The 22,636-nt window shown below is 37.5% G+C and overlaps 1 protein-coding gene across 1 annotated transcript; it reads right to left on the bottom strand.

Moving 5' to 3' along the window:
- Window positions 1-499: 499 nt before the first annotated feature.
- Window positions 500-10,262, bottom strand: LOC115957348 (ubiquitin-conjugating enzyme E2 36). The gene is made up of 8 exons (XM_031075569.1): window positions 9,994-10,262; window positions 9,880-9,907; window positions 9,284-9,370; window positions 7,942-8,000; window positions 1,556-1,597; window positions 1,390-1,463; window positions 940-1,037; window positions 500-803 (listed from the first exon to the last, which is right to left on the bottom strand). The coding sequence occupies exons 1-8, from the start codon at window positions 10,027-10,029 to the stop codon at window positions 766-768; spliced, it is 462 nt and encodes a 153-aa protein (XP_030931429.1). The 5' UTR covers window positions 10,030-10,262; the 3' UTR covers window positions 500-765.
- Between the last annotated feature and the right edge of the window lie 12,374 nt (window positions 10,263-22,636).

Genomic DNA, 22,636 nt, shown 5'->3' with positions numbered 1-22,636 from the left:
GATAAAAATGAGAGAGAATGGAATAATTTTAAATGGGAGGGGAGCAGGACCCGTTAAAAATTTGGTGAGAATTTTAGAATTTAATAGATGGGGATCTTGTGTAGCACTGAATCTTACAAAGATCCAAGTCTTGACATCAATACCCCCACTTGAAAGATAACCTTCTCCCAACATGTTACTGGTTCTGATACAAAGATGCCTAGATCGACGGAACTCGTTTAAGCCTTTCAGCAGCATCCATTCACTTATTCTAAGTTCTAAACTTTTACTCAAAAAAAAACAAAAAAAGAAGCTTCCACTTATTACACAATTTTAATGACAATATTTTTCCCCCTCCTCTCAGAGAGCAGACATAATAAGCCAATGGCTTCAATAAAATCTACAGCAGTGTACATAAAATATCAAGTACCATTGGAGGATACTGGAGAGCATCAACTTCAAAACTACTGATGAGTTTGTACCAACTGGTAAGCCAAAGCAACTAGCTTTTAACAATGACTTAAAAACAATTCTGACTAAAGAAACCTACCAGGCATGAATATTATATATAGAATAGTTTGCCACTTAATGGCCCATTTTATCATACAAGTTTCACAAGGCTTACATGAGAGGAAAACAATGAACGGACAGCAACTGGAAGCTTTGAGAATACTAAACTCCGATTGTTCAAAGATCAGTTGTACTAAATTTCCATTTAAAATTGACAGTCAATAGCATACATTTCATTAATGTTATTCAGGGGAAGCAAAACTTTCCACCATGTCATCAGGCACCACTTGCGTATAAACGGGTCCACTCCTTTGCTGAAGGATAGGTGAAAACAGAAAACAACAAAAAGAGAACATATTAATTGAACTCCTTTAATTGGTGTTACAATATCAACAAATTTTGAAGAAACCAATGGAAGAAACCAATGGAAGTCGAGACTCACAACATTACCTGTTTCAACAGCTTCAGCCTCATTCGTTTTCCAATGCTTCGCAATGTTCTCAGAAAGTGGATCGTCAGGGTTCGGAGCACTCAGAAGAGCTTGAATGCTAACAAGAAACAATGCCAAGAACTTCAACATCATCTATTTCCGTTTTTCTCCAGAAAATCAAATTCTAAAAGATCACTTTATAAAGAATTCAAACTCTTTGCCCAATAGAAGCAAAAAAATTATCCAAATTCATATATTGTCCCTTTCTCCACAGGTGGTTTCAATTTTCTCATATCTCACTGTCAGTTCTAAAACTAGATTGAAAAGAGACGGCTAAATACAATTAATAGCTGGAGAAAAAAAAAATTGCAAAGCAGTTAATGTGCCAAGAATATTTCCCATTGGGTTTAGGAGAGAAGATTCCAGAGTATGCAGATAGAATACTTATATAAGATCATAATCAACTATACCTCAAAAGTACAGTTCGAATTTGAAGAGCAGGACTCCATTTGTCTTTCAGAATATCAAGGCATATCCTTCCAAGCTGCATTGAGAAATTTTTTCCATAAGAGGCACAAGATATACTTACTTCTGAAACCTAATTTGAGTACAAAAGTAAAACCACACATAGCCTACCTTGTCAATGTTAGGATGATATATTTTGGTGAGAAATCGGACCTGTTGGAAGGAATATGGTTAAACATTAATGAAGCAAATGCACACAAGTTTCACAAGGGAACTTCACAAGAGAGCTTCAACGCATTACAGAATCAAATGCACACAAGCAACTGTAACCTTACATATTTTTGGATTTGTATATATGAACAAGTTACAAAAACAGAGAAATACATTTATCAGACAATGCACACAACAATTCTATCAAATTAAACACCAGAGGCGAGACAGCCACCCATGTTCATAAGAAATAAAAGTTTTATTTCATAAAAAAGTCAACCTACTACAACCCTCTTTTATCTGGGCTTAAGACTTGCTATGCAAAAGGATATAACAATAAAGTATGACAAGGCAGTTGCTAATCAGCCAAAAATAAAACGGTATGACTTATGCCAAAAAAAAAAAAAAAAAAGAAGGGGGGTATGGCTCCCCTCCAGTTTATAATTCTCCTGATTCCTCCTATTTTAAAATAGATGAATGACACTTGGAAAAAAAAGTGATCCAACAGTCAAAAACAAAAAAACCAACTTAATCTTTTAAATTTTCTTATCTTTCTTCCTCCTCTTCAATCTGCAATGTCACCACCATCACTTAAGCATGTGAGAAGGTGACCCATCGCCAATCGACGTCAGAGGAACAACAGCCAGCAGCGGCGCAAGGCAACCAAAAGCATTTTTCTTGGGTTGAGCATCATGGGGGTGTTGCGGGTCTGGGTTTGGGTTACAGACTCTGCAGCATCGTGGGTCACAGTGGTGGAGGTTTGGGTTGACGTTGGGTCGATGGTTCACGGCAGTATATGTGGCAGGTCACCAGTGTGAGGTTGACGATTTGAGCTGCCGGTGGCTGTGATTTGTGGGGTCTGGTGGATTATGGTGGCAGTGGTAGGTGGTTTTGGTTTCAGTTTGGCTAATTTTTAGCCTTTATATTTGTGATATTAGGAGTGCAATTTATTGGTTTCACCAAGCAAAATTGATTGAAAATGGGCACAGTCTATTTTCCTATAATGCAATACTAGGTGTGTTGGTAAGAGCAAATATGATTAGTTTGGCCAAGGCTTTCTATGCTCAAGTGATGGTGGTTATGTTGCGGAGTGAAGAGGAGAGGAAGAAATATGAGAATATTACATAGATTAAGTTGGCTTTTTTTTCTAACCGTTGGATTACTTTTTTTCCACATGTCATTGATCTATTTTAAAATGGGAGGAAACAGGAGAATAATAAACTGGAGGGGAGCCTCACCCTGCCAGTTCAAGGTTAGTTATTAGAATTTGCTTTACATGGTATGAAACCATAAAGCACCTCAATTTCACCACAACAACCGGACAAGTTTGGAATGAATACAGAATCCCAATCAATACCCTGGGTCATATCAACAAGTTCATAGTTATTACTACCATGTTTATCCCATAACCATCAATGATTCCATCCCAGGTCACATGGGCAGTCACCAGCACCAACATGGGTACACTCCAAAAACAAAATTTTAATTCTAAATAACCTAAAAAGGGGGTTTTTGCCGCTGCCCCGGGGGGGGGGGGGGGGGGGGGGGGGAAGCAATATCTAGGGTTCGAACCCCATCACCCCAATCCCCTACTATTTAACTTGCCAAAAAGAAACCTAAAAGAGGTTCAACAAGAAACAATTCCAAGCATCATAAAAACCATGGAATCATTTCTCAAGACCATCAACTCTAAATTCAGTTCCCAAACAACTAGATAGTCCACCTACAAAGGATGTTCTAAATCACAAGCCAATGACGATCTGAATCATATTTCTTTCTCACATATGATATAGCATTCTGCATTTTAATTATGGGATAAAGGTAGAGGAAGACAAATATAATAAACAAAATACAGTAACAAAGAAGCACACAATATCTACAACCACTTTCATGAGAAACCTCAACATCAGAAACAGATGCATCCTACATAACGCTGGATCAGCTGATCAAATAGAATTAGGTTGAGTGCTCCCTCCCTTCCCCCTCCACCCCGCCCCCTACCTCTGCCACAAACTCTTCATGTGGTTCCTATACAATTTCCATCACCACCGTTCCCTTCTTTCCCACAACATCTTCCACCACCGCCTTGTCCAAATGCACAAGCCTTCCCATCCTACGCTCTCCAAAATTTTCTCCCCACCCCACAATATTTCTTCCCTCCACATCCTATCCCTCTCCAACAAACTTTCTACTGGCCAAGTCACTATACACCGGCCCAACCCTCCCTAAACTTAAAAGATTTGAACCCCAAACCTTTTACGTTACAACATCCACCAAAATCTTGCCAATTCCCATACTACACAAGCTAAGCTTCTCCTAAATCAGGGGGGACAGTGGGGAACTCTGCATCTTTTCGTATTGACTCAAAGGCATTCTTCTTGGCTTTTGATGGGGGTTGTATGGATTCATATTCCATCATTGAAAAACAGGGCAAGCATCATGGTTCTATTCGGGTTGGTAGATCGGGTTCTGGATTCGATCATTGCATGCTTGGTAGAGTTATGCTGTTGGAATTTTAGTATGCAACATTTTTTCAAACGGTTTCATAAGAATTAGAAAATATTGGAGTTTTCTAGTAGGTCGAATAAGGGTGGTATTTTTGTGGAAATATCAGAGTATCATAATGGGGCAAGACGTGGTTGTCTGCATGTCCCAGAAGGATTTAATAAGGGTGGCAGGGCTTTTCTTGAAGTGAAGTTAACGTGATTTTTTCTTGGGAAAATCAGCTTCTAGGCCAGGGAAGGAGGTGGTTGCCACAAAAATCCACTGGCAATCCAAGGAATCAAGTTTGGAAAGAATTTAATGGGCAGACAGATTAGAGAGGATTTAGAGGAATTTCATTTGGGGGAAACTTGCTGAAGTTTTTAAATATCCGCTTGTTGCTTGGGAAAAGGTTGTTTGGCTGGTGGAAGCAGGTGGTTTGGAAATCCAAAGGATTAGGCTGTTTAACCAAGCTTTGCTTGGGAAGTGGCTATCATGTTTTGGAAAATGAAGTCACCCATTTATGGCATCAGATTATAGCCACCAAATATGGGGAGGGCAATGGAGGTTGGTGCACTAGAGTTGTTAGAGGGACTCATGGTTGTGGGATGTGGAAGAACATTAGGAAAGGTGTAGAGAGTTTCTTTGATCATGTGGTATATAAGGTGGGAGAGACATTTGCATTTGGTTCTGATACGACCCTTGGAGTGGTCCTATTTCTTTGAGAGATTTGTATTCAGAGTTGTTTGCCTTTGCTGTGGCTCAAGAAGCTCGGATTTCTGACCTAGTTTTTACTGCACCAAATGGGGGAGGTAGAAGCGGGAACTTACTTTTCCGTCATGACTTTCATGACTAGGAGTTGGAGAGATTTTACTCTTTCTTCGAGCATATCTCCTCCAAATTACCAAGGGGGGAGGGTGATTTGGCAATTGACTCGTAGTGGTGTTTTTTATGTGCACTCCTTTTATATTTCATTATCAAAAGCCCCTTCTGTTTCTTCCTTTGGCAGAGCATCTAGTGTGTTAAGGTACCTAAAAGGGTGTCTTTCTTTTTATGGATAGCTACTAGGGGTGGGATTCTTACAATCGATAACCTTGTTAAGAAGAACTTGCCTCTTGTTAATTGGTGTTGCTTATGTTAGTGTGATGAGGAAATTGTGGATCATCTTTTGCTCCATTGTAAGTATGTTCATGCTTTGTGGAGTGAATTCTTTCTTATGTTTGGGGTTGAGTGGGTGATGCCAAACACAATTTTCTCTCTCCTTTTTTCATGGAGGAATTGGTTAGGGACTCATTCTTCAAATGTTTGGAATATGGTACCTGCGTGCCTTATGTGGTTAATCTAGAAGGAACGCAATGCCTGAACATTTGAGGACATTGAGAGACCTATTGATATATTGAAGTCTTTCCTAGCTAGGACTTTCTTTCAGTGGTCTCGTATTTGAGGTTTTACGCAATGTATTATCATGTCTAATTTCCTTATTTCTGTTAGCTATTCCCTTTCATTTCATTTCAAGTGCAGTGAATTTACTATCATAAACACATTCTACTTTTCTTATCAATAAAACCTTTATTACCTATCAAAAAAGTAGGTTGAATTCAAGCCAAAGGCAGAGTTGGCAGAGTGAAAATTGGGCAATGTCTTGATTTAGCCGGAATTCAAAACTAACCTATTTGGCAATTCAATCAATTGAACACCTTCAAATATTTTATTTAAACATTAAAAAAAAATAAAAAAAAAATAAAAAAATTAGGTAATATGGAACATACTTCAAGATAATTGGGCTCTTCATAAAAATGATTTGGCTCAGAAGCATATGCAAAAGGGACCTACATAATATAGGTCAAGTCCAAGCTTGATCTAGAATATGAACGCTCTAAATCTGCCCCACAAACTCTCTTTCTTACTCTTTTTGAGCAGGGTCTGCAGTGCAGAACTTAAAAAGCTATCACAGGCCAGCCAGCCAGTTAACCTGTTTAGTTTGGGAAGCCTTCAACTTAAGATCCTCTATAAAACCTAGCCAAAAAATACTAATGGCGAATATAAGCCAAAAGCTATCACAAGATGTTGATTCTAATCCTCAATGCCCTCTTTGCTTTGAGATTTCTAACAGTGATATAAATACCCACTTCTAGTTTTATAACTACAAGATCTAAGGGCTTCTTTCATACAAGTTTTGGATAAATCAAGTGAAATATAGATAGGTTTTAATTCACATTAAAAAGGAAGGCAAACTCTCCCTTAAAACACAGTAGTGAATAATTCAAATATAAATTAGATATTCAAATTAAGCATGGAAATCAAGCTCCAAGTACATTCCATTTTCAATAGTGATATCCAGGTCATCAAAGTAAAGTGCATTTTTTAAAATACTAAGTCAATCTTGATCTTCATGTTTGCTAAATAGAGCATAGTACCATATTCTTGGTGAATTGTGGGTGACCATGATTCCATATAATTATTTTTTTGAGAGAGAGGTAATTGATGATTCCATATAAGTACACTAATAAATAATGACATATACAGTATCCAGTATAAAACTACTAGTCCAAAATACACGGTTGGTCCCTAAACACTCATGAGCAATTTTTTATTTTTTTGACATAGGAGAACTTCACTCAGATTACTTGCACATCATACTATACAACAATTCTCACTGTTAATCAAACTCCTGCAGGCAACTGACCTCACCAGCCAAAACCAATTACCAAGAAATCCATGGGCTTTTGACCCCTAATGGGTTAAAAGTAGTTTATCCTCATGGCCAAGAGGCTCTCATGAGCAATTTTAATTCTTGAAATTTAAAGTGGTCACTTTTAGTCCCTAAAAAACTTGAAGTTATCAATTTTAGTCCCTAACAAACCTAAAGTGATCACTTTTAGTCCTTAATCCTTATGGATTGATGACATGTCAATTAGTTTGGCCACATCATCTAAGGGACTAAAAGCAATCATTTTATATTTCAAGGACTAAAATGCTCATTTGCTAAATTTTAGGGACAAATAGTGCTAAAAATTGATTCAATGCTTGGTTTTATGTGACAAATCACAAACAAAATCAATGCGTTGTTTTAAATGGCATCTCATCTTGTCTAGATGGGGTGGGGGGTGTTCCTTGAACTTTTGGTGTCTTCCCTATTTAGATATCACATATAGTAAACTGTAATAATAGAGTTGTTACTAAACCCTAAGGGTTAAAATACGGTTGGTGACCACGCCTCAAGAAGTGGAGGTTACTCTCATTCAAATCTCCCATTCTCCTTCCCTTGGGGGCATAGCTTACCATAAAAAATAAAAACTAACTAAAACAACAAAAAGAAAGTTTGTATGGCTAATCAACAAAAACTTTTAATTGACTTCAAATCCAATATATTAAATATTCCCAAACATGAGAATTTCATATTCCCAAAATCCTTACCAACCCAAACATTCCCATGGATGCCAGCGTGTATTATATTGAAAACCCAAACCAAACACTACATTAGTGTCATACATAGTCTTTCTAGAGAAATGCATGGTCCTAAGCTACCACTGGATTGAAGCACACTCAATAACCTGAATGATCTCCATTTTTTAGCTCTACCAACCAATAAGGCATGGCATATCACCAAATTCCAAGCATGTTTCAGCACAAAGGATAAATTAAATGTTTGGAACAAAATGAACTTAGACATTATAATGTACAATGAGAACAGCAACAAGAATAACATGTCTCTAGCAGGTTCTAGCTATTAGGAATTGTAACCACAATATGAAATGAGCCCCATTTTTCAAAGGAAGGCAACGGCCAAATGTACAATAAAAACAGCAACATCTCATAAATGAAGGAAAACCAGTGTAGATGGAAATGACCCCAAATCAAAGTACCTTAGGAGCAGCCATTGGATATTCTTCAGGCAAAAATAGTTCCAACTTGAAAACTCCTCCTAAACAGATATTTCAAAAAGGAGAAAACATCATGTCACATAAAACGTACAAATTAAACTCTGGAGAGAGAAATGTAATAAATGGAATTTCTTGACATATCACATATCAAAACATAAACAACTGCCAATTTACTATCACTTATTAATTAATCTAATGCTCAATCACAGGAAAAACTAAATCATTACTCAACACACAAAAAAGGAAACTTTCTAAAATGTTAAAAGTATCACAACCATAGTTTTTTTTTTTCTTTTTTTTGGTAAGACGAAACCATCACAACCATAGTATAGATGGGTCTGTTATTGGTTGGTGCAACCGATGTGTCAATATTGACCTTTAAAGATGCTTCCTCATGCAGCAAATCACTGAATGCTGTCAAACTCCAGCAGAGCCCACAAGGCAACAACCATTCAATATATTGTAAACATGGTTCAAAAGGGGTGGCCCATATAATCATTATTTATAAATAGCAACTAGATCCATCATATACTCTGCTTATTTTTTTAGAGGCCTTACATTTAGGTTATGAACTGAATTTTTAAGAGCAGTTTACATCTAATTTTATTTTTTTAAAAACATATATAAATGATTAATATATTGTCAGGGCAATTCTTAAATGGGGGAAGAGCAATAGCACTTTGGTACATCAATATGGTAATACTTTTATATTGTGTTCGACAGTTTGCTCACACCACATGTTCAAACCCCAGATGCCAAGCACCATAGAGGGTGATGATACCACTTGGGCTATCACTCAACCCCCAGATGCTTGATTAGAATCATTAGATATAATGGACAACTTAAGATGGTGACTCAAATTTTCCAGCCAAACTAATTGACCTTTATGATGATTAAAAAACGAACGTGTGTAAACCAAGGACCACTTTTCAAATAATATCTTACAATGAAAATTTTAGTATTCCCATGCTAAATGCATTTCTCTTCTACACCAAATATAGAGCTAGAACATTCAAATGAACATACCATAGCTTTGAAAATTTGGACACAACACTATTGTTTCCAAAAGCATTTTTTTTATATGGAAAGTGGTATTATCACCTCAAAAATATATGTTCTTCCGGACCTTTCCCAAAACTGTCCAAAAGAATCATTCAAAAGTTCAAATTTGACAGCTGAAAACAACTTAAAAACGATCAACTCTTTAAAATACTTCCAGAATTCAATCTCAAAAAACAAAAACATCTTCAAGAATGTGTAGCCAACCAAGATAGAATACTAAGGTAAATATTAAGTCCAAATTGCATGCCATACAGCTAGTTACCTTCGTATGGAGACTGTGTTGGGCCGAGGATCATTACATTAAAATATCGCATGTTGTCCTCTGATGGAGAAGCACTAATTCCCGGTGCTGAACAATAAATCACAAATTAGATCCCAGCAAACCCTTAAACCTTCACCCTCACAATATAATCAAAAACATCATAGCACAACTACATTATATATCTAAATTCTTTCCAGTGAATTGAACACCCAAATAGAGAATTTTTGTCCTCCAGCTTAGCGGATTTTCCTCCCACCTGACTTGGGTGCAACAAATAATGATATCACCCAACATACCAAGTGAGCACTAATAATATTTTCTTTGGGGTCAGTTGCTTAGTTGGTATCTTCTAAATTCTGGGTTGGTTGGTTCTTATATTTCTTAAATTCAGAATTCTATATGTTGAAACGTGTAAAAGTTTTTAATATTGCATTTTGGAATGTGATCACAAATAATGGGAGCATCGGAATATTAGACATTAATAAAGGTAAATATATATGTGTGTGTATGTAATTAGGTATATCTAATGGGAATTTAGTGCTTTTTTTTTATGGAAACGTATTAGTAATAAAAAAAAAATTAAAAAAAGCAGTAACCTGGTTCACTTAGAAGACGCTGAGTTTCCTGGAGGATGAAGAACACAAAATGATTAGACAAAAGATTACAGTTGTATGGTGTGGTGGTGGGGATCGAGTGATGAAGAAACGAACCTTGATGATTCTTCGGGGGAGATTACTGTTGGCCATTTTTTTCTTTTGATTTCCAGACCAGACCCACGCTGTTACTACTACTATTGCAATTGCAATTACTTTTTCAAAATTAAGACGACAGTGCTGAGGACGAAGACGAAGACGAAGATGAAGACGAAGACGAAGCGGGCTCGATTTCACCAATTTCTGCCCTTTTTATATTGCGCAATACCCCCTTTTCTTTTCTTTTTCTTTTTTTAATATTCGGCCGACCGGTGATTTTCTCAATAGTTTAATTTGGGCTTTTGATTATTTTTTTATTTTCATTCTTTTCGCTGGTACCTGCTAACATGCCAAATTTTAGAGAATAAGGTTTAGGAATATTTTTCCAAAGAAAAAAAAAAAGGATTATTAAGATTTTTTTAAAAATTTTTTAATTCAATGGTGGGGATAGAGACCAGCCTCCCCTAAATAGGGTTGAATTTTTCACTCAATTTTCTGTCTGTGATAGCCCTACGTCCCTGACTTAGTCTCACCCAACACCACATACACGTACTACAAGAAACACTTAAATTATATAGGGACTCACACACACAGTACACACTATGTTTACAGGGAACCCACTTCCACCCTTTATTACTTAGTTTCAAGTACAAAGGAAACTCTTTACAAGCCTAGAGAAATACACAGAATTCTCCCAAAGGCCAATTACACTCTGCTGTTGACACCCCCAACAGCATTAAGGTCATATACACAGAAATAATTGCTGACAATTACTATCTAGTAACTGCCTAAGCCTTGGATGATCTGCCACTTGTGGTCTGACTTAGGACACTTTTAACTAATGTTGTCTTGCTCTGTTCTCCACGTTTTCAACCCCTATCTAGCAAGTTTGAACATCAGGAAAACCATGAACTGCTTGGTAACTGCCCTATAACTGCTCCTACACATCAGTACATTCACAACCCATGTCTCTGCAGAACATGGGGTTTCTACCCATCACTCAGCAACCCACACAATATGTTTCCTCATGTTTTGGGAGGCTTGGTCCATGCCTAAGCCCTCCCCATTTGTAAACACCGCATTTTGTATTCCTTACGACTCGGGCCTTCATTCTCCAATGATGGTAAAATTCTAAAGCCCAAGGTTGGTTTAAGGCCCGATCAAATTATAAATTGACTTGAGGAAGGTTTTTATGGAAAATATAACTCTTTTATGAATAAAATAAAGCTATTTTTAGAAAATATTTGCCACGGAAATCCTAAGGCTACGTACCCATACACGCATATGCATACGCAGATTTGATGTATGAGTACGCATACACAGGCCTGCATACGTAGCTTGGTTCTAGAAGCTATGAAAGGCACATTTTTCTGCATTAAAGCTGAGGTTTGGAATGAATCCCTCATCATCTGGGAGTCGTTCCAAACCCCAAATTTTCAACTATATAAAGCCCTACATGGTATATTTCAAAAACATACAAAAAATCCTAAGGGAAAACCTAAGATTCCCTAGAAATAGTGAATCAAAGATGGAGTTTTTCACAAAACATCCTCAAGTCAATTTTCTTTTGATTAATTGGGACCTTTTCTGGTCTTGATCTTCGAGTTTTGAAATTACTAATCAATTTTGTTTGATTGTGAATAGATTTGACTGAGGGGAACGATCAATATCAAGCCAAAGAGCTTTTGTTTTAAGGTATTAGTTCTAAACTTTCTTTTTCTCATTTCATTGCTTTTCCATGTTTTAATCTTTCTGTTTTCTTTATTTTCTTGTTCATTTGTGATATAACATGTTTGTTTAAGTTTAGGTTTTCTTTGTTTTTTTTTTTAAAAGCATGTTAGGTTGCTAGATTTATAGTTTTAAGTTCTGCTCTATTTTTTCTGTGTTTCTGTGTTTTTGGGTTAGGGTTCTAGGGCAAGTCTACGTGCTCATGCTTGCAGCATGCGTACAAAGGCTTGAAGTATGCATATGCATACAACTGGCCTGCATACGCAAGCCTATGTATGTGCCCATATACTCTTGTTTAGAAACCCTAATTTGAGTTTTTTGCTTCTTTTTCTTTATTTCTTTCACATAATATGCCTCTGTTTTGACCTTCTTTTATGTTTTTGAGTCTCTGTTTCTCTGTTTGATTGTTTGTTTTCCTTTAACATGCTAGATTAGGGTTTTTCTTCAATGTTTTCTTTGTTTTACCATGAACATGCATATGATATGATCATACATTGATGTATAGGTGCTGTGATGCAGTAAAGTAAGTGAGGTAAGGCATGCATTCACAAGTACATGCATTTGATTGGGATATGATCTTGTTTAGATTCGATGAATGTGACATGTGAACTTGGAATATGTTTGTGTTCTTGATGCTCTCTAATAGTTCTTTGATTCTGCCATGATTTGTTTGCTGCCTTGAACGATATGTATGATAGATGTATGCTAGGTTTGGTGTAGATTACCATGATAGATGTATGCTAGGTTTGATGATATGATAAGCATGATAGATGTATGTTAGGGTTTAGGATGAAATGTCATGTTGTATGCTTAGATGTATGCTAGTGTGTGTGTGTGTGTGTGTGTGTGTGTGTGAGCATAGAATGCAATATTGAATATACCTTTAATGAGATTAATACATGAGTCATAATGAGTGGAAGCTGACCCACGAGTCAAGCGGTTTTGGGTACCTAACACCTTTCCAAAATCGTACCTAAACTCTGAACCCATACTCTGGTACTAAGATCAGTCTTTCCATGTAAGGGCACTATGTAAATGGTTCCTAAACCTAATCTAGGCGGTGACTCCATCTTTTCTCCACCTCGGTCCACTCGCTCGAGGCATACTCCCCTTTCCTTCTAGAAGGAAAACCCGTTTGCGCCCATACAGCATGCCCACATGCAGCACACCAAGTAACTGACATCAGCCCACTAACATCTATCCATGCATTTAGCCAGCACCCATTAGCCCAATGCCTCGCACATAGCATCTAATCATCATAGCAGCCCAACCTTGTCTTACACACAAGCCACCAAACCCACACACAAGTAATCAACAACTAAGCCACCAATGCCATGCACCACCACATAGGGTCAACACGACCTATTGCTGCCCACCATAAGAACCAACTTTACCCACTATGGCACTTCTCTTCCATGGCCTTAGGGCATCATGTGGAGTAAGGTGCCTCCACATGCTTCCTCCTTACACTGCTCATCAATCCAACTCGAGTAGGGGGACTGGGCATGTTCCCTTCAAAGAGCCCTTTAGAGCATTACTAATCTGGAATAAAAAGCCATCAATGTGTTGAGAAAACATGAAGCCATGTAACTAGCCTAATGCTGCCCAAGCACCCCCATTCCTTATGCCATTATCAGCAACAAGTAAAATTCCTAACAAACCACCCCCACCAAAAGAAGTCAATGTCCTCGTTGGTAGGGTAGCTTCAAATGCCTTCACCTCCTTCTCAAACTACCACAGTGTTGATGCCTTCTCCCAACTTGCTTCTGATTCAGTACCCCCTTTCCACTTATCTAAGTAATAAGTTATCATATTTTCTCCCTTTCGATAACTTGTTACCTCCTTATCAAGAATTCTGTCTACATCAGAGTCAAACTACACCATGACAATAGATGAAGCACGTCTTGTCTTATTTCTTGCAGGATCCTTACTATCCTCATGGCAAGGCTTTAGAAAACTCACGTGAATCGTTAGGTGAATCTGCAACCTTTCTGGCAGTTTCAACTTGTAAGCAACCTTACCAACTCTCTTCACAACTTCAAAAAGGCCCTCACACTTTGGAATCAAGCCTCGATGCACACTCTCACTTCTAAACTTCCTCCTAATCTATGGAGTTAGCTTCAACAAAACTTTGTCCCCAATCTGGAACTCAAGAGGTCTCCTCCCTTTATCAGAATACTTCTTCATCCTTCACTATGCTTTCAACAAACTATCTTGTGCTTCTTGCATCAGGTCTTGCTTATTCATAGCAAATCTATATGTTGCATGACATCTTCCCCCTAAACGTTGTTTTGCAATCTCATGAGGGGTCAAGGGCTGCTGCCCCATTGCCAACTCAAATGGACTCATTCATGTCAAAGAAGACTTATGCGAATTGTAAGCAAACTGTGCTGAATCCAACAAGTCTAGCCAGTTTTTCTAGTTTGCAATTACATAATGCCTCAACTAATCTTCTAACACCGCATTGATCCTCTCAATCTAACCATCTGTTTATGGGTGATAAGCAGTAGAAAACTTCAACTGTGAACCCAGCAACCTAAACAAAACTGTCCAAAACCGACTAGTGAAACAAAAGTCTCTATCACTCACAATATATTCAGGCAAACTAAAGTACTTCACCACATTTTTGTAAAATAGATCAGCAGTCACCTCTGTTTGTGCAAGTATTTGGTGTCTGCATACTTTAAAACCGATCAATAACTATAAACACTTAACCCATCCTTTCACTTTAGGCAAAATCAATAATGAAATCCATTAAAACAGAAACCCATGGATTCTCTAGAATAGGAAGAGGTTGCAGCAAATCAGCTTCCTTTAGAGTTATCCCTTTGTCTTGTTGACAAACAAGGCAAGTTTTAACATACAACTCAATGTCTAACTCCATCTTAAGCTAATAGTAAGAACGGGACAGTAATGAATTCATTCTTTCCTTACTAGGATGTCCTGCCCATTGTGGATCATGAGTCTCTTTCAGCAACTCTCTACGGATCTTCCTACTAAGGACATATAGCTTGCCACCCTTTACATATAGCAAGCCATCCTCAAGCCAATAGCAACCCATTCTCTTGATCCTTTCCACAAAGTTTGACTCAACTTTGGTCACGGCAGCAATATATTCTTGCACTTGTTTGTGGCTAAGTGCATCTGCTATTTGGTTGTGCTTGTTAGGTTTGTGCTCCCACACAAAATCATACTTTTGCACCAACTCTTGCCATCTAGCTTGCTTAGGGGACAACTTCTTTTGTGTGTTGAAGAAGGTGTTAGCTACATTTTCAGTCCACACCACAAACTTAGGCCCTAACAGATACACTCTCCATGCTAGCAAACAATGCACCACTGCAATCATCTCTTTCTTATGTGCCGAACACTTCTATTTTGCTTCATTTAGTTTCCTACTCTCATAGGCAACTAGATGCTTTTCTTGCACCAACACACCACCAATTGCTTTGTTAGAAGAATCAGTATGGACTTCAAAGAGCAACTCAAAATCAAGCAAACGCAACACCAGCTCACTTGACACAACAGCTTTAAGCTTCTCAAAAACTTCTTGGCATGCATCTTTCCATACCCATTTCTTGTCCTATATTAGTAAATTTGTAAGATGAGCAACCTTCTTGGAATATCCTTGAACAAACTTCCTGTAATAGTTAGCCAACCCAAGGAAAGACCACAACTCAGCCACTTTTCTTGGTGAAGGCCAATCAAGGATAGTCTGCACCTTCCTCTCATCCATCTTCACAAGAACTTTACTGACCTTATGCCTTAGGAACATAATCTCTTGCTGGGCAAACTCACACTCCTCTTTCTTGACATACAATTGATGTTCCCTCAATTTGGACAACACCTTCCTAAGGTGTTCCAAGTGATCCTCCAATGACTCACTATATATCACTATGTCATCTAAATAAACCACAACAAAACAGTCTACAAACTCATAGAATACATCATTCATCAAATTACAGCATGTAGCAGGGGCATTTGTTAAACCAAAATGTATAACTAAAAATTTGTAAGAACAATACCCTGTCACATAAGCTGTCTTTGGTTCATCCCCTTCAGTAATTCTCACTTGCTAATAGCCTGACCTCAAGTCCAGTTGGTGAAGTAAGTAGTTTTGTACAATTTGTCAAACAGATCTTAAATCAAAGGAATCGGATACTTGTTCTTCACCGTTACTTTGTTCAAGGCTCTAAAGTTTACACACATTTGCAGTGAACCATCTTGCTTCTTTTGAAACAAAACCAAAGCACTATAAGGAGCTTTGGAAGGCTGAATGTAACCAGAATCAAGCAACTCCAACAATTGCTTCCTCATTTCAGCCAACTCCATAAGGGACATTCTGTATGAAGCCTTCGAAGGAGACTTTGAGCCAGGAACTAACTCAATCTTGTGATCAACAGCACATCTTGGTGGAAGGGTCTTAGGCAGTTCTGGTGGCATTACATCACCAAATTATGGATAGCACCAGTATCAAGCATTGCTTCAGCCCCATTCTCGTTCATCTCCATTTGAACATAAGACAGCTCCTTAGAAGTACCTCCTGCACTAAGTGCATTCGGCAATTGTAAGGGGTTCACCCGGCTGGGAACTTCTTCATCAGATTGCCCCCTATCATCTTCAACAACCATGACATTAAGCTTCTCACACTTAGGGCGGTCTCTTGCTCGATGAGGGCCATTGCAAATGAAACAGCCTACATTCAGTTTGGCTATTCTTTGCTTTGTTGAGAGGTAGAACTCTCTCCCTTACTCTTGTTAACCCAATTTTTCTTCTGTTTACCCTTGTTCTTCTTGCCATCATTCTTATATTTGTCTTTACCTTTGTCATTGGAATTACAATTTTCATCATCCACACTTGGTTTAGTGTATTTGTAGTCCACTAAGGCATTTGTAGCAGACATAGCAGCGGGCAGATCACGCACTGCCTGCCTCTTTAACTCCAACTGTGCCCAAGGCTGCAGCCTAGACATGAAATTGAACAACTTGTCCTCCTCAAACATGTTTTTGATATCCAGCATCAAAGAACTAAATGTCTTGACATACTCTCACACCATGCCAGTGCTTGCTCACTCCTAAGTGCAGGAGATTGTAGCAATATAATTCTTAGAGTATTGAGGTCGAATCACAAGGAGCAGGATAAATTCAAAGACAATATAATTAAACAACAATTTAGGTGAAGAAGAAAAGTACTTTTGCTTGGTGATTGTTAACAAGAATAATAATAAAAACTAATTTAAATAAGTAATGTAAATACTAGGGTATCGAAGTGTTTCCCTATATCGATATGAAATTCTTTGTGATCTAAGAAAATATATATTTAATAATTGATTGTTCTTATACAATTAAAAACTTATGATTTGGTTGAAATGAGATAATTCAAGAACGCATGATAACCTAGATTAATAATGCGGTTAGAATAGTTTTCAGAAAAACCCATTCACTTTAAAACATGATTTCTATTTGAAACTATTAGAAATTCATCTAAGCAATAAGAAAAACATGATTGAACTTATTGAAAGCATGGAAGAACTAATACATCAAAAGAAATCTAATTGAACAATCAAATATGTTATTGTCTAAAATCTTAGAAAGAATCACATTGAATAACCCCTAACCCTAGCAAAGAGTTTATGTAATACCCCGAATATCTTTATTTGAGGTTATTATATATATATATATATATATATAATTGATAGGTCCTAAGTACTTTTGTTAGTAATTGTAGCCCACTACCCCACTAAGCCCACATCTCTGATGCGTTAAATATAAGGTAGATGAAGAGATAAATTACTAACCCAAAAACACAACAATGCAAAAAACAGAGCAGAACTTAAATGAAGAATCTAACAACCTAACATGCTTCAAACAATAAAACAAAGAAAACCTAAGTTAAGCAGACATATTACAACATAAATAAACATAGAAAACAAATAGATTAAAACAAGAAAAAGCAAAGAAATGAAAAAGAAAGTTTAGAACTAATACCTAAAAAACAAAAGCTCTTTAACTTGATTTTGATCATTCCCCTTAGTCAAATATATTCACAACCAAACAAAATTGATTAGTAAACTTCAAAACTCAAAGATCAAAACCAAAAAATATCTCAATCAAAAGAAAATTGACTTGAGGATTTTTTTTGTGAAAAACTCCCTCTTTGATTCACTATTTCTAACGAATCTTAGGTTTTCCCTTAGGATTTTCTATGTTTTAAAAAGGCACCATATATGGTTTTTTATATTGAGAAAATGGGGGGTTTGGAATGACTCCTAAACAATGTGGGATTCGTTCCAAACCTCAGTCTTTAATGCAGAAAACTTGCATTTCATAGTTTCTGGAACCCTAGCATGCATACGCATGCTCGTGTATGCGTACGCATGCATAAAGCTTGTGTACACAAGTCTAAAGCATGTGTATGCATACGTGTGTCTACGTACGCTTGCCCTAGGGTTTTCATAACCTTTATTATCCTAAAATATTCAACTCATAAAAGAGTTATATTTTCCATGAAAACCTTCCACAAGTCAAATTAAGTCTGATCAGGCCCTAAACCAACCTTGGACTTTAGAGTTTTACCATCATTGAGGAACGAGGGCCCAAGTCGTAAGGGAAACAAAATGCAGTGTCTACAACCCTAGCAGCCTTAAAGTACTGCTCCATGTCCTAAAGGAAATTCTCCAAATCCTTGGCACTCCTAACATCATTAAAGGGCTTTGGTTTAGGCACCTTCACTTTTCTAGCCAATTCCCCCACCCTAGGAAGACCATGCATTGCCCTCTTTAACAAGGCAATTTCTGTCTCAAGTTGGCTTTGTGTCTCTCTTGCTGCACTGTTCTGGGCATCCAATGTGGCAACCAACTCTTCAACACAAATCAACACAACATCCCTCTATTCAGTAAGTTCATTCCTTATCATAGAAGTTTTTGCAGAAAGTACATCCAATCTGTCATATACAGAAAATTGTTCTCCCTTTGCAGGAACCCCAAATATGGTATCCAAGATAGTCACTCTTGCCTTGGTGTCCGAAGACATTGCAGCTAGACTTTGACACCAATTGTCATAAGGTTGAATTTTTTATTTAATTTTTTGCCAGTGATGGCCCTAAGTCCCTGATTTAGTCTCAACCAACACCACACACACATACTCCAGGAAACACTTATAATAGATTATATAGGGACCCACACACACACAACACACATTATGTTTATAAGGAACTCACCCCTAACCTTTATTACTTAATCTTAAGTACAAAAGAAACCCTTTACAAGCCTAGAGAAATACACAAAATTCTCCCAAAGGCCAATTACACTTTACTGTTGACACTCCCAATAGCATTAGAGTCATATGCATAGAAATAACTACTATGGCAATTACTACCTAGTAACTACCTAGGTCTTGGACAATCTGCCACTTGTGGTCCGACTTAGGACACCTTCAACTAATGCTGTCTTGCTCTGCTCTCCACATTTTTAGCCCCTACACAGCAGGTCTAAACATTAGAAAAATTAGGAACTTCTTGGTAAGTACCCAATAACTGCTTCTGCACATCAACACAATCACAGGCTATATATCTTAGCAGATCATGGGGCTTCTGCCCATCACTCAGCAGCCCACACCGCGTGTTTCCCCACATTTTGGGAGGCTTGGCCCATGCCCAAGCCCTCCCCATTAGCAACATAGCCCACATGGCATACCCATGTGTAGCAAACCAAGTAACTGTCATTAGCCCACTAACATCTGTCCATGCATTTAGCCAGCACCCATTAGCCCAATGCCTTGCACACAACATTTGATCATCATAGTAGCCCAGCCCTATCTTGGACATAAACCACCAAGCCCACACACAAGTAATCATCAACTAAGCCACCAATGTTGTGCACCACCACATAGGGTCAACACCACCTGCTACTCCCACCATAAGAACCAACTCTACCCACCATGGCACTCCTCTACCATGGCCTTGGGGAATCATATGGAGTAAGGAACCTTCACATGCTGCCCCCTCACACTGCTTATCAATCCAACTTGAGTAGGGGGACAGGGCATGTCCCCCTTAAAGAGCGCTTAGAAGCATTACTAATCTGGTATAAGGAGTCATCAATGAGTTGAGAAAACATGAAGCCAAGTGATTGGCCTAATGTTGCCTAACCACCTTTATTCCTTATGCCATCATCAGCAACAAGTAAAGCTCCTAACATTTAGGCAGGTTAGAACTTGGAGTATAGAATGAGAGTGGTTCGGATGATAAGTGGGTAGGATGATTTAAACTCTAGATATTTCCATTAAAAGTACAATGAAGATATCTCATAATAGTTAAGATGAATATTACATATTTGTGACTTAAGTAACTTTATTTTGATATAAATTATTGGCATCACTTTTCTTAACACCAATTATATCTTATCAGCTCAATAAATTTACTATCATAATTTTGATATGACTCAATCCAATTCACTTTATTTTAAAAATGGATTTATAAGGTATTTTAAAATTTCTATAATAAATTTATTTTAATAACATCAAATGATCCTAATAAGTCATGGAATGAGCAAGGGTTAAAATCATGGGATTCAATGCCGGTCCTCCACCCATGTACACCAAGGAATTATAGGAAAAATCCTTCAATGGCAAAGGATTAATTTAAATAAATGTTAAAGTAGGGGTGGCGCTACACTTTATTCAAGGGGCTCAAATGAAACCCCTGACTTAAAATTAAATATATATATATATATATATAAATTGTTAGGACATATGTGAATCATATTAGGAACATATATCAATGTAGAATTGGCTAATCCTTTGACAAAACAAACTTTACTTGTAATTGGGTAGATCTAGGATGTGTTTAATACTTTAAGGAACAAGGTTTCAAGTCCAAGTGTTAAAGCCATGCAAATCTGTCCAAGAATCAAGTGAAGAAGTGCAGGATTTTAAAACTCGACAGCTAGCTCGACAGATAGAATTTATCGAGGTTTAAAAGGCTGTGTAAGCCCAATGCTTAATAGCTGCTCAATAGATAAGCTATCTATCGAGATTTACGAAAATCAGATTTTCAGTTCTGATTTCACTCCAATCCGTGTATATTTGTTTAGGCTTTCTTTTCTCACAATCTTAAACATATATAAGGATTATTTTAAGGGTTGTCACCGCTAATGCAACTGAATGCAAAAGTTTTTTATAAGCATATTATGATCGGAGACATATGCCCTAGTTCATCTTTCCCTTTAAGAAGCTACTGCGTTTGTATGTTGTAGGGTTTTGTAACTAAGGAACTTCGTGATCTTCATCGTGTTAATGAACTGAAGAACTTTGCAGCTAACATCCTTCTCAAGTTGGTGGTTAGTCACGTACTTGGATCCATGCATCAATTAGTTAGTCACGTACTAGGAGCCGTTCATTAAAAGGAGAGATTGTCACTATAAAACAAGTCTAATTGGGTATTAGGGTAAAGGTTCAACTATAGGTTGGTATAAGGTACTGAGATTCCTTAACTTGTAACCGCTTGTTGTGATAATAGTGGATTCTCGAGAGTGGTGATCTTAAAATCACCCGATAGGGTTTTTGCTTTAAAAGTTTTCCTCATTCGTAAACAAATCACAGTGTCAACTTTATTTCCCGCTGCATATTAACTTAGTTGGTGATTTGTTTGAGCTACCATGCATATTGCATGTTAATTAACTTAATTAATTCACTCGACTAATTAATTGGTTAAGTTATCACAATGGGTCAATACATTCTTGGCCTATCAAGTAGTATTAGAGTGGGCACACTCTGATTAGGGTTAATCTTTGCTGTGTAATCCATTAACCCCTATTGTCATGGATAGAAGACAATCGTTGATTATACCTCCTTTATTTGATGACACTAACTATGCATACTGGAAAGTATACATGAAAGATTTTTTGCAGTCATTAGATGAAAAAGTGTGGTAAGCTGTGGAGATAGGCTAGACCAAGCCTAAGGAAGCACCGGCTGATTGGGATGATGCAAAGATCAAACCGGCTAACTTCAACAGCAGGACATTAAATGTCTTATTCAGTGCAGTCACGAATGAGGAGTTCAAGAAGATATCTTCCACCGAAACTGCAAAGGAAGCATGGACCATCTTTCAAACAACCTATGAAGGAACCAAGGCTGTCAAGGATTCAAAACTTCAGAGGCTTACTACAAGTTTTGAAGAGATCAAGATGGAGAAAGATGAGTCATTCAATGAGTTCTATACCAAGTTCAAAGATATAGTGAACTCAGCCTTTAATCTTGGGGAAACCATTTCCGAACCCAAGATTGTTAGAAAGGTACTCAGATCTTTACCTGAGAGATTTCATGCCAAGATCACCGCAATTGATGGAATCCGAAATGCCTTCACTGCTACAGTTGATCCTACTGATAAAGGTTCAGAAACAGTAGATGATGAAGAGGATTTGGTGGATTCTAAGTTTGAGAAAATAGACGATCAAGATGATATCCATACAGCCTATGAAAAATTGTATAAGGTTTCTGAGAAGCATGATAAATTATATAAGTTGGCCACCAAGAAGCTGAGTGATGTGGAACTTGATCGAGAAGAGCTTTCTACAAAATTCAATGAAGCTAATTAGACTATTGGACCACTATGATTTGAGAACAATTTCTTGGTTGAGAAGACCAAGAAGCTTAAGGCAGAGCTATTCCAAATCTGAGCTTAGTTGGAAAGGACTTCAAGTGCAAAACTTGACGAGATACTCAACTTTCAGAAATCTGCTTCTAATCAAACCGGTTTAGGGTAAGATTTCTCTTCTCCTAGTATTGCTTCCACTAGTACTACAACGTTTGTTTCTCTTATTAATAATGTTGAATTTGATAACAATGATGTCAAAACTATGTTAGCTAGTGAGAACATAGATAAGGGTAAATCTATCTTAGGAGCACCCCTTAAGCTTGATAAGAAAAAGAATAAA

Source organism: Quercus lobata, chromosome 8 (assembly GCF_001633185.2).
Source record: "Quercus lobata isolate SW786 chromosome 8, ValleyOak3.0 Primary Assembly, whole genome shotgun sequence".
NCBI classification, from domain to species: Eukaryota; Viridiplantae; Streptophyta; class Magnoliopsida; order Fagales; family Fagaceae; genus Quercus; species Quercus lobata.
This window is presented reverse-complemented; position numbering and strand designations above follow the sequence as displayed.